General features: G+C 43.8%; 1 protein-coding gene across 15 annotated transcripts in view; it reads left to right on the top strand.

Annotated features, from left to right (window-relative positions):
- The window catches only part of pard3ab (par-3 family cell polarity regulator alpha, b), a 187,419-nt gene that overhangs the window by 70,140 nt on the left and 103,443 nt on the right, over positions 1-13,836 (top strand). For all 15 annotated transcript variants that reach the window (XR_011238733.1, XR_011238735.1, XR_011238734.1 and 12 more), the window contains 2 exons: positions 363-550; positions 764-907. Coding sequence is in view for 12 of the 15 variants with exons in the window: in XM_069511045.1 (XP_069367146.1) it covers positions 363-550; positions 764-907 (332 nt within the window). In the remaining 3 variants the exon portion in view is untranslated. The remainder of the gene's footprint in view (positions 1-362; positions 551-763; positions 908-13,836) is intronic.

The following is a 13,836-nucleotide window of genomic DNA, read 5'->3' as shown; positions in this document are numbered from 1 at the left end:
TGACGAGATGCTCCGACAGCGAAGTTGAAAGTGGAGCTGCCTGATTAGACCTTCAGTGATAAATGTGATTAATTCACAATGGGACGATAATGGAATCTCGATGATTAACTGCCTTTATTAGCCCACATTGTTTGAGGAACAAAATTATTTGGAGCGCATTCCCATCGATCATCCACAAACATAATATTAAATCTCTGTCGTGTGTCTTATCAGCTTCAGCAACATGGCACTTTCCTTCAGACAAATAAAAGAAATCATGCAGTGATAAAATGTTGAGCCCAGAGAAAGAGAAAGCAGATTTCTTCTGCACAACTTTCGCTTTTCATCCATAATGATATAGTTTGAATTTTCCTTTCTCTCAGATATGCCGCTCCACGTCCGGCGCAGCAGCGACCCCGCCCTGCTGACCATCAACGGGCCGTTCACCAGCAGTGAGGTACGGGTCCAAACGGAAGATCCACCATCGAGGAAGAACCCGACCCGCTGGTCCACCACCGCTGGCTTCTTGAAAGCTCGACACACGTCCGGCACCAACAGCCTGGAGAGGAAGGTAGGAGGCGCTAACATCACGGAAAGAAAACTCAGCTTTGTGATGACTTTTTGTTTGTAATCAGAAACTTATAAATCTTTAAATCTAAATTCTTTAGATTTCCTCACCAATAAAAAAAATGACAACTAAACATATTCGCAATTCAGATTAGCTCAGGTGGAAAATTTGACAACAGCATCAGACTCAAGCACTTTTGTTTTCATGTGTGTGCAGGGTAAAGGCATGGACACGTATCGCAGTCTGCCGCGGGACGCAGGGACGTGGGCCAATCAGAGAGAATTCCAGAGGGAGACGGCCCGGTCGTCGCTCAGTGCCAATCACCCCATGGTGGACCGCTGGTTAGAGAGACAAGAACAGGTAGAGAACTCGCCAACACATTAATGGTGAATTTGAAATTGGATGAATTCACGCACAGAAGGAAGTCCAGCTTATGTGACTGAACGTGAATATCATTGAGACAACATAAAAAGCTCTACGTGTATGTATATATATCTATATATATCTATCTATGTATAAAGGGAATTGTTAAGGAATGCATGGAGCCTTGTGTCTGAAATACTTCAAGATGAAAAAGAAAGACACTGTCCCACACTTCATATATTCAGAAAATGGTTTAAAACACGAGATTTTATTTATAGGGCCAATAAAGGAGGATGACACAATGCGGTGGAAGATAAGAGCGAAAAAAAAAAAAGGATAAAATAACCATTTCCTGGAACCCACCAGATGTTGCAGTTAAGATAAACCTGCAAACTCTTTTCTGTGCTTCCTGTCATTTTGACGACATTGTTAGAAAACCTGATGCACACTTTATCCATCTCCTGTACTTTATGTGCTGACATGAAGCGAACACCTGATACCTTCAACTGTCCAGAGATTTACAGCCGGGCTCGTTCTCACTCTACTCATCAGCTCTGTCAGAGCAGATCCGAGTGGCCTAGATCCAGTCCAGAGCCCGACCCAGTTCTATCACTCCCGCTCAGCCGAGAGGTTAAAAAGTGAGGAATTTCCACCATAAATCCCCAACGACACACAAACCACGGAGGGAGAAATGATATAATGTTGATATATTAAATAACATTAGTCACATGAAGCACATGTGGTTCTATTTAACGTGACATGTAGAACGCTGCCAGAGCCGACGGCTCCCTCCGCACTGTGGACATGATTTTGTTGATGCTCAGGTTATATTACGAAGTCAGAAGTTGTTTTTTTTCACAATATCAGGATTTAAGAAAGAAAATACGGATCAGGAAAGTGAGTAGAAGTTGAATAGACCTGAGGCGCTGTTGCGTAAACGGGGTCGGTCGTCAGCCGCCCCGGCTCATTGGCTGTTGGTTTTGTTTGTCTAACGTCTGTGCTGCGGGGAGACGACTGTGTTGCTCTCGAGTTTTTAACAAAGAGGCTTTAACTTGGGATAGAGACGCTTCTTCATATGCCAAACACAAAGTTCGGATAAAGTCCGCAACCAGTTATCAAAATGGTTGATGGTTCTATCTTCTTTATCTTTGTCGTCTGTGGAGCGAGACTGATTTATCGATAAGACCAATAAGATCTGCCGACATCTCAGTATTGGTGTGTGTGTTTACGCTGCAGAACTTCAAGTTAGACTTATGTCGTTTGTTTTTTCTTTTTATGGTGAACATGTAAAATATTAATCTGTAACTACATACCCCTTAATATCAGTATTGTCATTGGCTCCCAAAAAATCCATACAAGTTGTTCTTAGTAAACTAAGTACGAGTAAACTCGATATGCAGATGCAGAATGTTTTCATGTTTTCTTTAACTGCAGCTTTTAATGTAGGATGTGAGCTGACAAACCAGATCTGAAGCTCAACACGACACAACGACCTCTTCACAACGCACAGACGTCAACACGCTGATTTAAAGAACTCTCAGTTTTTGATTTATCATCTTCGACACTCAACAGATTTTGCGTCACGTAACTCAAACCGTCTCTGATGTTATACAACTTCTTCTGTTGAGGTTAAGTGTATGAGGAGCTGTCTTCATCCGTCGGAGTGGAACTGCAATGTTTCCTCCATCTGTCTTACAACAGGTTTTTAGCGAGGAGGGGGTTAAGTGGCGGAGGTCACCGCAGGATGGTGTGTTCAGTATTAATGAACCACTGAAGGACACACACACACACACACTCATGCCTGTTCTCTACCATCTTATCATTCTGCTGACAGCCCTCGCTGTGACTTTAACAGCCACATCAGCCTGTGCGGCCTTGTACTGTGTGTTTTAATGGTTCTCTCTCTGTGTGTGATAATGAAGGACGCTTTGTTGACGTGAGATGTTTTCAGACATGAACTGTGCAAACTGTGAATGTGGAACAACGGGAGAATGTCCGTAACATTCAGAGGAGCCTGCGTACAGCTGCAACAGTTTTAGTTTTTTCTCCCAGCAGCACCTTATCGTCAATTTTCTGTGTTTTGTGTCCAAACTAAACCCGACCCTGATATTTCCCCCTATTACAGACACATGCATGATTTAAAAAAAACGAGCCTACGTGAACAAACCCGAATCGTACTCAAACATTTTTGTCCGTCGCCCGTCAGGACCTGGTCTCCCAGATGTTGTGATTTTGTGGGTGTTAGCGTGCAGGGGTGGCTGCACCGTAAACGACCCACAACGACACACGAGCTGTTGTCTTTGGCGAGTCTTGTGAATAGAATCAGTTTTCTCGCAGTCACTGTTTTATGTCACATGGATTTCAGCTCTAGATGTCGAATCTCGGCTTTATGATGAGAAAAGTCTTTGGTTTTGTTCCAGGCCTGATAATCGAATAACAAAAAACCTGATGAGATCCATCATGAATAATCAAGACACCCAGAGTCTGTTAGTTTACATTGTAGGTTGTGGGCTGTTGTTATTGTTTGAATCTGTTTCGAGCGCTCGTGATGATTACTCTCCTTTATCTTCTTCTGTTGTTGTAATGACCAAATAACCTTGGCTCTAATTCCTCTGCTGCTGTGTGATTTACTGCAAACAGGCGACGTGAAATTTGATTCAGGCAGAAGAAAACAACATTAAAAGTGTGAGAGCATAAACACTTGAAACAATAACACCGGTGTCGGTTTTATTTTCGAACCATCATCAGTAGGAGGAAGAGATTAAGGATCAACGCTGAATACACAGCGAGTGTGTGTTGATGATTCTCATCTGTTTCAGTAAGTGGCAGCAACATGATGCAAAATGGCATCAAACTGCAAGTTGGTGTATAAATGCTGAAAATGTCTGTCACGTGTAATTTGTTGATCTTTGGATCCTCAAAGTTAGAAATTTAATTTAGTTCTTAGAAGTAAAGATGGAATGACCGGCCCTAAAATGTTAATCTAACATTTATTTACCAGGTTTCTTGCTCTTATCATGTGAAGCCGAAGATACACTGAAAATACAGGAATATAAAAGTAGAATACAGCAACTGGTCAATATATAGTATAAGACAAGACATAATGCTACCACACTGTCAGAGTTGTATATTATTATAAATAATACTTATTTTCTTTATCTTATTTACTGATTCTTTTCTTCTTCTTTCCCTTTTCGTGCTGCGAAAATTGAATTTTCCCGACAATAAAGCTTCATGGAAATTATCCTAAGCTGTAGTTGTACAACACATATCTGCAAATCGCTTCAAGCTGTATGAGTGAGTAAAATAAGAGACACATTTTCATTAGGCTCTGTTTGATTTGGAGCATTTCATGCATCTTTAATTTTCCATAAAGCGTCTTCATACTTTGTGAACTCCCTGTAACAGTTAATTACAGACTCTGCTGCTATGACACATTAGTCCACAGAGCCATTTTCCAGCAGTGTATTGAGCCTCTGTTAAGAATATAAGATAGAATGCTATGGGATTGAAGAATCGCACGGCAAGAATAGAATATGCAGTGATTTAATTAGAAAGCAGCTGCAATGACGAATTAAGAAAAGCAATTTCCTCGACTTGGTTTCATCTCGTCCGACTGGAGTGAACAACCTGGAACAGAGGAGACTGAATTAGCTCCGAGCGTCACCTGATGAAGGAGGCCTGTTTTACTCCTGTGGAGAATTTGGCGTCTGTCATCAGAGAATGTATCGACCGGGGCGTCGCTCTGCACCGAAGTGTGGCCCGATTCAATCGCGTCGAACTGAATGAAACTGTTCTCGGGTTCCCAAGTGGGTAATTGTGCCTGCAGCAGCACCGGCGGCTCCGAGACGCTCGGCGAAATTGATCTGAGATAGTTTTGAGCTGTGTTCACAAGCCCCTAACCCCCCCCCCCCCCCCAGCTCCCTTTGGCAACAGGTAGGGGGTCGCCATGGCAACAGCGAGCTGTCAGTCGAGTGTGTATTAATGAGGACGGGTTGGATGTGCTGAAGCTTTGCACTGCTGCGTGCGTGCGTGCGTGCGTGTGTGTGCGTGTCTCTGTGAGTCAAGAGGGCATCTGTGAATCTGCATGTGCGTGATTGATTGTGTGTGTGTGTTCGTGTGTCCATCCATTGACGTGTGTGCGGCACAGGAGCGTGCACGCGCGTTGAATTTGTGAAAATGTGTGTTTGCTGTTTGTCAAAAATCCAGGCGGCCGCAGACGTGGTTGCAAATCAACCAATTACGAAGAAAAGCCAGAAGCTGCTGAGCTGTTTTCAGCATGAGCTTTGACAGTTGAACCACACACACACACACACACACACACACACACACACACACACACACAACCTGTACTCTGCCTGGGTCAGTCATCATCTCCGAGGGGAGAGCTAAAGTGTCATGAAGAGTGTGTGGTTGTGTATTCGCTGTCTTCCATCTGCTTCTGTTACGAATCTCCTGTGTGTTTTGTTTGGGACGAGTGTGTGTCTGTGTCTGTGTGTGTGTGTGTGTGTGTGTGTGTGTGTGTGTGTGTGTGTGTGTGTGTGTGTGTGTGTGTGTGTGTGTGTGTGTTTGTATCTCTTATTAAATATCACACCTCTCTGTCAGTGTCTTGGTCACTGTGCAGTGAAAACCATCAGTTTGGTCCAAACATTTGTCCGGCTCCATCTGACACAAGGCTAACACACACACACACACACACACACACACACACACACACACACAAACACACACACACACACACAACCTCTCGAGCTGATTTCAAATGACCAATAATTTTGGACGTTGGACGTAAAAACGTGATAAACTGGAGCAGAATGGTTTTCACATTGAAGCGTTATGGTCGTTAGCACTTCCTGTTTGTGCACATTCTGCAGAGGTCGTCTCCTGAGCTCTGACACCTGGAGCCACACAGCATCAAACACACAGTGAGTAAAGATGGACGACATGACAGCTCCCCCGCAGTGAAGCCAAATCACCTAGGTCACCCCCTGGTGGCTCGCTAGAGTATAGGTCTTGAACCCTGCCTCCTTCATGTCAGTGGATGGGACATTAAGTTTTCAGGATGAGTTTTAATTCGATGCTATAAAAACAGAGTGAAACATCATGATTTAATTTTTGTTAAATGAAAAACTGAGAGGCCGATTATTGTGAGCGGCAAAAGATCCAGATAAATATTGATACAAATGATAATTTTCTGTGTTGGACTAAACCGTAACTTTAATGGGTATAAATAACTTTTGTTTTTCCAACGTCGGCATTCTTCATGTTCACTAATCAAACTGGGATTGTGGTGCTGTTAATGATGACTCGCTGGAGGTCAGGCCGTGTTTTTTTGTTTCACACTGTTAGCATCCAGTGTGTAGTTCAGTGTGACACAGACCCTGGTTGTGTGTGTGTCAGTGTGTGCCAGTGTGTGTTGCTGCTGTGTGTCCTCAGCCATTAGACTGCGGAGGGACGAGTTATCTTTCATGGTGGGATGGAGGCTTCACACAACTCACTGGGGATGTTGTTACGCAGACGTATGAAGGCAGATCTGCACACACGCTCACACTCGCACACCTACACACTCACACGCCTGCATACCTGTGCAGGAATGTTACCGAGTGGATCCGAACGCAGCAGGAAACACACACACCGCCATGCTGGTTTGATAAAACATATATATGTCACACTGAGACAAATGAACCGGCCGTACACACGTATACACACTCAAACACACCACAGGAGTTCATTAACTCACACACGTACACACCTTTTTCATGCACACACAACATTTCAGTGTGCTTAATAAACCAAAGTGCACACACACACACACACACACACACTGTGCATCCTGACTAACAAGCCTCTGTGCAGCGTGTGTGTGTGTGTCCCTCAGGTGCACAGTGCAGCTTTAGCAGGATAAATCATGCAAACCTGAGCCGTACACTCATAAATCACCTCAGACCGAGTCGGTGTGTCTGTTATGTGCATAATGTGCACTGAAACCTGCATGTTCAAGTTTTACCATGTGTGTGTGTGTGTTGCAATGGGGAGGATGAAAGTGAAATCACCTGTGTGTGTGTGTGTGTTCACGCATGTCCTCCAGGTTCTACACATTATGTGTGTGTATGAGTGCACATATAAATAACCTCAGGTGTGTATTTGTGTTTGCATATGTGTGAACAGTGAACTTTACTTCACTGTCTGTCTTTTCTTCTCCTCACCCTCACTCTCCCCATCTCCTCCTCCGTTGATCCTCCTCTTTTCCCTCTTCTGCTCTCCACATCGTCTCCTTTATTTTTTATCTCTGTCCTTCTCCCTCCTTTGCTCCTCGTCGCCTTTTGATCTTTTGGGTTTGGGCCCAGATCTCTCCCAGCTGGGAGGGACAGGGAGAGAGAGATGGAGGGGAGATGAAAGACAACCCCCCCCCAAGCTCTTGATGGTTTTCAGTGTCCCCGAGGGGATCTTCACCTCGGGGTACAACCTGCCATCTCTCTCTCTCTCTCTCACACACACAGACACTCACAAGCACGTACGCACATATTTGCTGTTCATCACCTGCTCCCCAAAACTAATTATACCTAAAATAGATCTGATCAGGTTGGACCCAGATGGTGGCTCTCTCTCAAATGAAATCCACCTGTTGACACACTCACACACACAGAAATCAAAGATACGGATCTCAGTTTTGTAAACTCGTCGTGCTCCAAAGGTTTATCTTCAGCACAGAGACAATGAACGAGAGATGGAGACGTTGGCAGATGAAAAGAGATGAGAGAGGTGGAGGAGAGGGAGGGTTTCTCTTTGTGGGGGAGTCTGTAAAACCATCAAAGACGGACGAAGAAGAATGACATCAGCAGGTGTCCGCTGTTATCAGAGGATCGGGATGTGACAGAAGAGGGATAGAGCTGATTATTGAGACCTGCTGCCCGGTGGAGACAGGTTCATTTAGAAAAGAGACGAACATCTTAACTTCTACCTGAAGCTGCAGAAGTCGTCAGGCCTGTGAATGAGGAATATTGTTAAAGTCTTTTATTCTCATATGAGAGAGATGGTGGAGATTTCTGTGTATTTGGATCATGTGCTTGATCACATACATCATCTTGTACTTGTGAGAGAAACATTTTGAAATGATATTTAGGTTTGGTCACGTTTGCTTGGCTCATTGAGTTGTCTTTATGCTGGACATGTCTTTAATTGGTCTCGGGTTGGGTGTGGACACGAAAACACAGTTCCTCTCGGGTCGGGCTCGTTTTTGTTTTGTTGCGTCGCAGTCTAACAGCGACAAACAGTTGTGAAGACGGATGAAATTGTCTTATTATTTGTGCAGAAATCTGGCAAATCCACTCTTGTAGTAACAATCCAACAAGTTTCACGTCCACCTGCACTTTACAGTGAACAGGAAATGGAACATTGATCTGTTTATTGCATGTTACAGCCAATAAACATTAAGTGAACCCCTGTGAACCGTGGTCCTGGTGCAGGGACTTTTCTCTCACATGGATTTTAAACACGCCATAAAAACACCATACACTTTACACTACAGGCTAAAAACACATGATGTAAATTAAGCCTCGGGTTCATCTCGGATATTCTTGGAACATCAACGGTTTTATTCTCGGTTTTCAGTCTCAAGTAAAACTCCTGAGTCACTGGTTGTGGTGGTGGATAAACAGCTCTGGAGGTTTTCTGCTGAAGGTGCAACACACGCTGCCGCAGGAAGTGGAGGAAAGATACAGAGGGAGACTTTTTGTGTTTTCTCCCAGACTTGTTTACAGACGCTCTTCCTCTCAGCAGCAGCCATTACAGTGGGAGTCAGAATAATGGCCTTCAATCTGACAACTCTACCTCAGTGTGTGTGTGTGTGTTTGTGTGTCGCCATTATCTGCAGCTTCCTTCCTCTCAGATGGGTTATTTAGGTTAGGTTAGTTATTTTGCTCCACAGCAGCGGCTCCGTTGGGAGTCTCGTCTGGATAAACGAAGCATCACATAACAAGCTGTGTGACCGACAGTCCGCCCGGGTCTTTACTGGGGCGATACAGTGAGTAACGTCAACAGCAGCCCCCGAACATCCGGTGAAACCACACAGTCTGAAACCTTCACGTTAGCACCAAGACATTTCCTGGTTTTGTTTCTGCAAACAAAGCATCAGGTTGAATATTTAATACCGAACCCTGAATTGCACAGTGCTGATTTGTCGGAGCTGCTGTTTGTCTGTTTGGTGCTGACGATGCCCGAATCGCACACACACACACACACATGAAAATAACCCACTCGCCCACAACACCTCATCTGTCAGCGGGTGGCTGTGACGGGCAAACATGTCTGCGTAACTCACCAGAACGTATAAACACGGTAAATATTTTATGTTTCTAAAAGAAGTAAGACGTCCAAAGAAAAAAATTAAGTCTCCATGCCTTCTCTCTGACTTTTCTGGATATTTTTCTTGAAATTTGGAAGAGCTTTCATTTTGGTTTAGTTTGACTATCCACTGAAAATAAAATAGAAACTGTAATATATCACAAATCATGATACGATTGAAGTTGAATTTAAGGCTTTGATAATTAATTCAAATATACCTCAATCGTCTTTGTAGTGGCCCCTGCGACCATCAAAGAGTTAGCAGAATGGATGGAAGTCAAGTGCATTGAACTGATTGAAAACTTTTTTTGTTTTTTTTAATCTTTTTTTCTCTGACAAACAAAAGTATAAAATGTCAGAACGTCCTTGAATCCCCTCAGGTTTTGGTTTCGGAGTTTTCAAAGTGTCGTGTCTCATCCTTTGAACGAGCGTTGCCGTGGCTCCCTGGTCCTCTGTGTAATGTGTCTTTGTCCGTCACGCTACCTGCAGCTCTTTCATTCTCTCTGAGTCACTCTGCCTGTTTAGTTTCCCCGTTTTTTTTTTTTTTATCCCCACGGCATCAATTGCGGTGGGATATAGTGATCAGTGCATCTGTCCGTCTCCCGATCACTTTGTTTCTGGAGTTCATGAAACTTCACAGATCAGGTGGGGATGCGGTTCCCTTCTGATATTTTTGTGTTTCATGAGAGAAATATTTTTCTACTTCAGGTAACTTTCATTTCTCTCACTTCCTCTTCCCTGGGTTCTCTTGGAAAAAGATAAAAGTTTATTTCTACTTAATATTGAATGGAATCAAGTCAGCACAAATTATCCGTCCTCGGTGTTCTGAATCAAATGCACCCTCACGAGTCGAAAAACAAGTGGCGTTCACACCTTCTGCAATTCCATTTCCAGTGACACAAGCTGAGCTCTCGGGGGGAATCAACTCCTGAAATGTGAGTTTTGAAATTGCTTAGGTTCCTGATGAGGCCTCCATCGCCTATTATTTCAGAGGAAATTGCGAAGCCCATATTGCCGGGGCGATACCCCCTCTACCCACCGCATATGCTTTGATTTAATTGGATGGCAGGAATTGCAGTTGAATTAAGTGGATTGCTTCAGCAGCGTCGTGGTAATTTGGGAAGTGCTGGAAGTCTAATTTTGTTCACCGCGTTATTGCAACAGCTCTGCCACTGCCTGCACGCTGGGTTACAGGCACAAAACTTTGTTTGACTGAACAGGACAAAAGGCAGTTTACTTATGTGGCATAAAATTGATGACAATGCAAACCGAGTATTTAATTTCATGAGGTCCGAACAGGTCAAACATTAGAGGGTGAAGTAGGATCAAGTATTGAATAATTATTGAATAATTACCTTATTATCAAATATATTTCCTTTTAAACCCTTATACTTCTATATTTTTCTATTTTGACATTTGTATATATTTCTTTTGTGTTTATTTTAAGTTTCTCAAAACTTTTAAGACTGTTTTTTTCAATCCCATTTAGTTGTTGGATGCAGCAGAACCATGACAGAACCATGATTTCTCCACCTGACTCATCTAAAACAATAAAGAAACAAACAAACTGAAGGACACACAAACACTTATCTTCCTCCTCTCCCTTTGGAAAAGCCCGATCAGCAGCCGGGATGATTTAAACTCTGATAACGTCTCCTCGGCTCAATGAATCCTGGTTATTGACGATACCCCTCCGTCGTCTGGATCTCATTATCAAAGTGTCTTCAGAGGAGACTAATTGAATTAGCGCCGGGATCTGTAATTGAAAGCTCGCTTTAAAAGATGCATTGTGGCCTCGCACGGTTCTGAGTGTCGACATCCATCAAACGTGTCAGTGTCGGGACTGTCTGCAGCATTGTCGGCTCATTTGATTCTTAATCAATGGCTTTAGATACCGGTACCAGCTGGATGCAGATTCCCCCTCAGAGCTGGTATCATCTCGACCTCCGACACCAGCGTCGGTGCAGCGGCATGTCCGACCTCGGCGACTCAACCTAGCGAATAAGACACAGAAGGTCCCGTTTGGTCATCACATTCTCAGACACAATGAAATGTGGCTGGGTCCAGTTCAATGATTGTTTTTCTGGGATTGTGAAAATGGACTTCGTGAGATGAGCCCACCTGGGGCCCTGTGTGCGTGTGTGTGTGTGTGTGTGTGTGTGTGTGCGTGTGTGTGTGTGTGTGTGTGTGTGTGTGCGTGTGCGTGTCACCTCATAAGTAATTGAACAGTTTTTTTTCGGTGCCTCTTCCTGAGAGGGGTCGCTCACCCACTGACCCAAAACCCATTTCAGGCTCCTTTGTTTTTGTTTCTCTTTTATATTTGTTCTATTTTTTTTATCTTCATCAAACATCAGAGTTGTTTCCTGTTCCGTGAGATGTTTCCTCTTAAATTTTCTATTGGTGCAGTTTGAGTTTCTGGTGCACAAGTCGTACCTGGATTCATCGTAATCTTCCTCATCAGAGGATTTTTCCTACAGGAAGAGATTTTTTTAAAAAAGATGGAAGAAGATGGCGTCCGGTCTTACTTCAGCTCTAATTCCGTCTTTCATCTCTGTCCCCTGGTCCCTCTCAGACCCAGATGGTTTGTCAGGTCTTCAGGTTAGAGGTCAGAGGTTAAGGCCAATTTATATTCTCTGGTTCAGTGTTTCATCCTGTTGAGAGCATATGGAGCTCTGCTTGAGAGGACACTGATCCCTCTGATGGATGTGTGTGCATCTGCGTTTGACACCAGAGTTGAGTTTTACTTTTGTCACTTTATCTCTTCAAGGAGACATTTGAGGCTTTTCCAGTTTTCTGTGTAAAAGTGCTGCTTGAAGTTAAAGCAGAGGCACGGGTCTAACATCTAAAATGTTAAAAATCAACTTAAGAAGTCTGAAGTAATTTATAACTATCAGAAAACTATAAACTCGTAGAAACTACCTGATTAAACATTGAGTAAATAAGACATAATATCGGAGCAGAAATTCTTTGACAGCTGTCGAGGGATGATGCACAGCGTGTAGCTCCAAAAGTCGTGGGTACAAATAAAACTTCCTCGTGTAAACTAAAAACCATCCACAGGGAAAACCCAGTGAAGGTTAACTCTTCCACCTGCTGTTTACTCGAATAAACATTTGCCAAACTTGGGAAAACCTGCCAGTTTTCAAAGTGTGTGATACTTCAGCTCACGGTGTCGACTTGTTTGTGTGAAATTCTGCATGCCGTGAGATGTTAGCACTTTTTGTGCCCGCACTTGTTTTGAACTTTGACGTCACTCAAAAGGAAAAGTTGTGAAGACATCAAACCTCGTGATGGAAAACTTTCCACAGCGTAATGCTATCGATAAGTGATCATTCATATTTAAACAGATTTGGATTTTTTTTTAAATGTAGCTTTGACAGGATCCAGGTGCGATCACAGCGAATGAAGTATAGCTCAAATGTTTCTGGATGTTTTTTTTCTGGATTTTAAAAATGTATGCACACCGTCTCATTTCAGATTTATTCCGCTTCACAATGTTTGCTCTTTGTCTCCGGAGATTTTTGTCCTGAAGAAGAATCATTCCTGCAAATATAACTCACTCCTCCCCCTCCCTGCCCGAGCGTCTGGATACAAGCATTCACGTCAGGTTGTCAGTGACAATGTGGTCAAAGTGGCAGGAAAGCCGAGCGGGCAGCACTTCATTAATGTGCAGCATTACTCCGCTCGCTCTCCCTCCCGTACGTGCACACTCGGCCCAGACCACTTCATTTGGTCTGAGAGATAGAAAGGACAGGCCCCAATGGATTCTCCGATTAATCTTTAATGAGCCCTCAGGCCTGAAAACCGCCCGCCCGCCTCTTTCTCCACATCCAGGAAACAAACAATGACTCGACTGGAAAACACATCGGCCGACCATCATCGTACCTGCCCCCCCCCCCCCCCCCCGTCTGCCTGCGAGCCATTAACCCCCCCGACTCAGCCCTGAATTATTAATGTGGCTATCCGTCTCTCTGCTCGCGCGGCAAACGGGAATGGGCGACGCCTTGATGGTGTGGTTAAAGTGTCTCCCACCGGACATCGGCAGGGTGGGGCCGCGGGGGGGGGGCGGAGTAAAGCGGATTCATTCCGTCAGTCAAACAGCTTCTCACAACAACTCACGGAGTCACTGTCACAGGTTGAGGTGATGATGGAGTCAGGAAGTCTTTCTGGGTCGTGGCCGAGAGACACGACTCGCAACTCCACTACAACCTGACGACTCTGGAGAGAAAGAGCTAGAATGAATTTGTCTTTTTAAGCCAGTCGTCATTTGTTTTTATTCGTTTTGCCAGAATCTTAAGGGACTTGAGTCTCTGTGAAGCTAACCTGATGCTAACCCATGTGATGCTGAAGATCGTTTAGTCTGATTGAAAGCTCCAGAACAGCTACAACATGATCCGTAGATTGTTTCTATCCTTTAACAAGAAGCAACAAGTTGTGCACGAATGTGAGAAAAACAATAACAGAATTAGATACTGGCTAATTTCCTTAATCTGCTTATTATAATTATCTCGTTCCAGAGTTGATTAGATGTTTATTACCCTTTTGAACGCTGCTGCAAATACATATATAAAACTGTAAATCCC

The sequence above is a fragment of the Paralichthys olivaceus genome, chromosome 16, assembly GCF_024713975.1.
Source record: "Paralichthys olivaceus isolate ysfri-2021 chromosome 16, ASM2471397v2, whole genome shotgun sequence".
NCBI classification, from domain to species: domain Eukaryota; kingdom Metazoa; phylum Chordata; class Actinopteri; order Pleuronectiformes; family Paralichthyidae; genus Paralichthys; species Paralichthys olivaceus.
The sequence above is the reverse complement of the archived record's forward strand: the minus strand, read 5'-3'. Positions and strand labels throughout refer to the sequence as shown.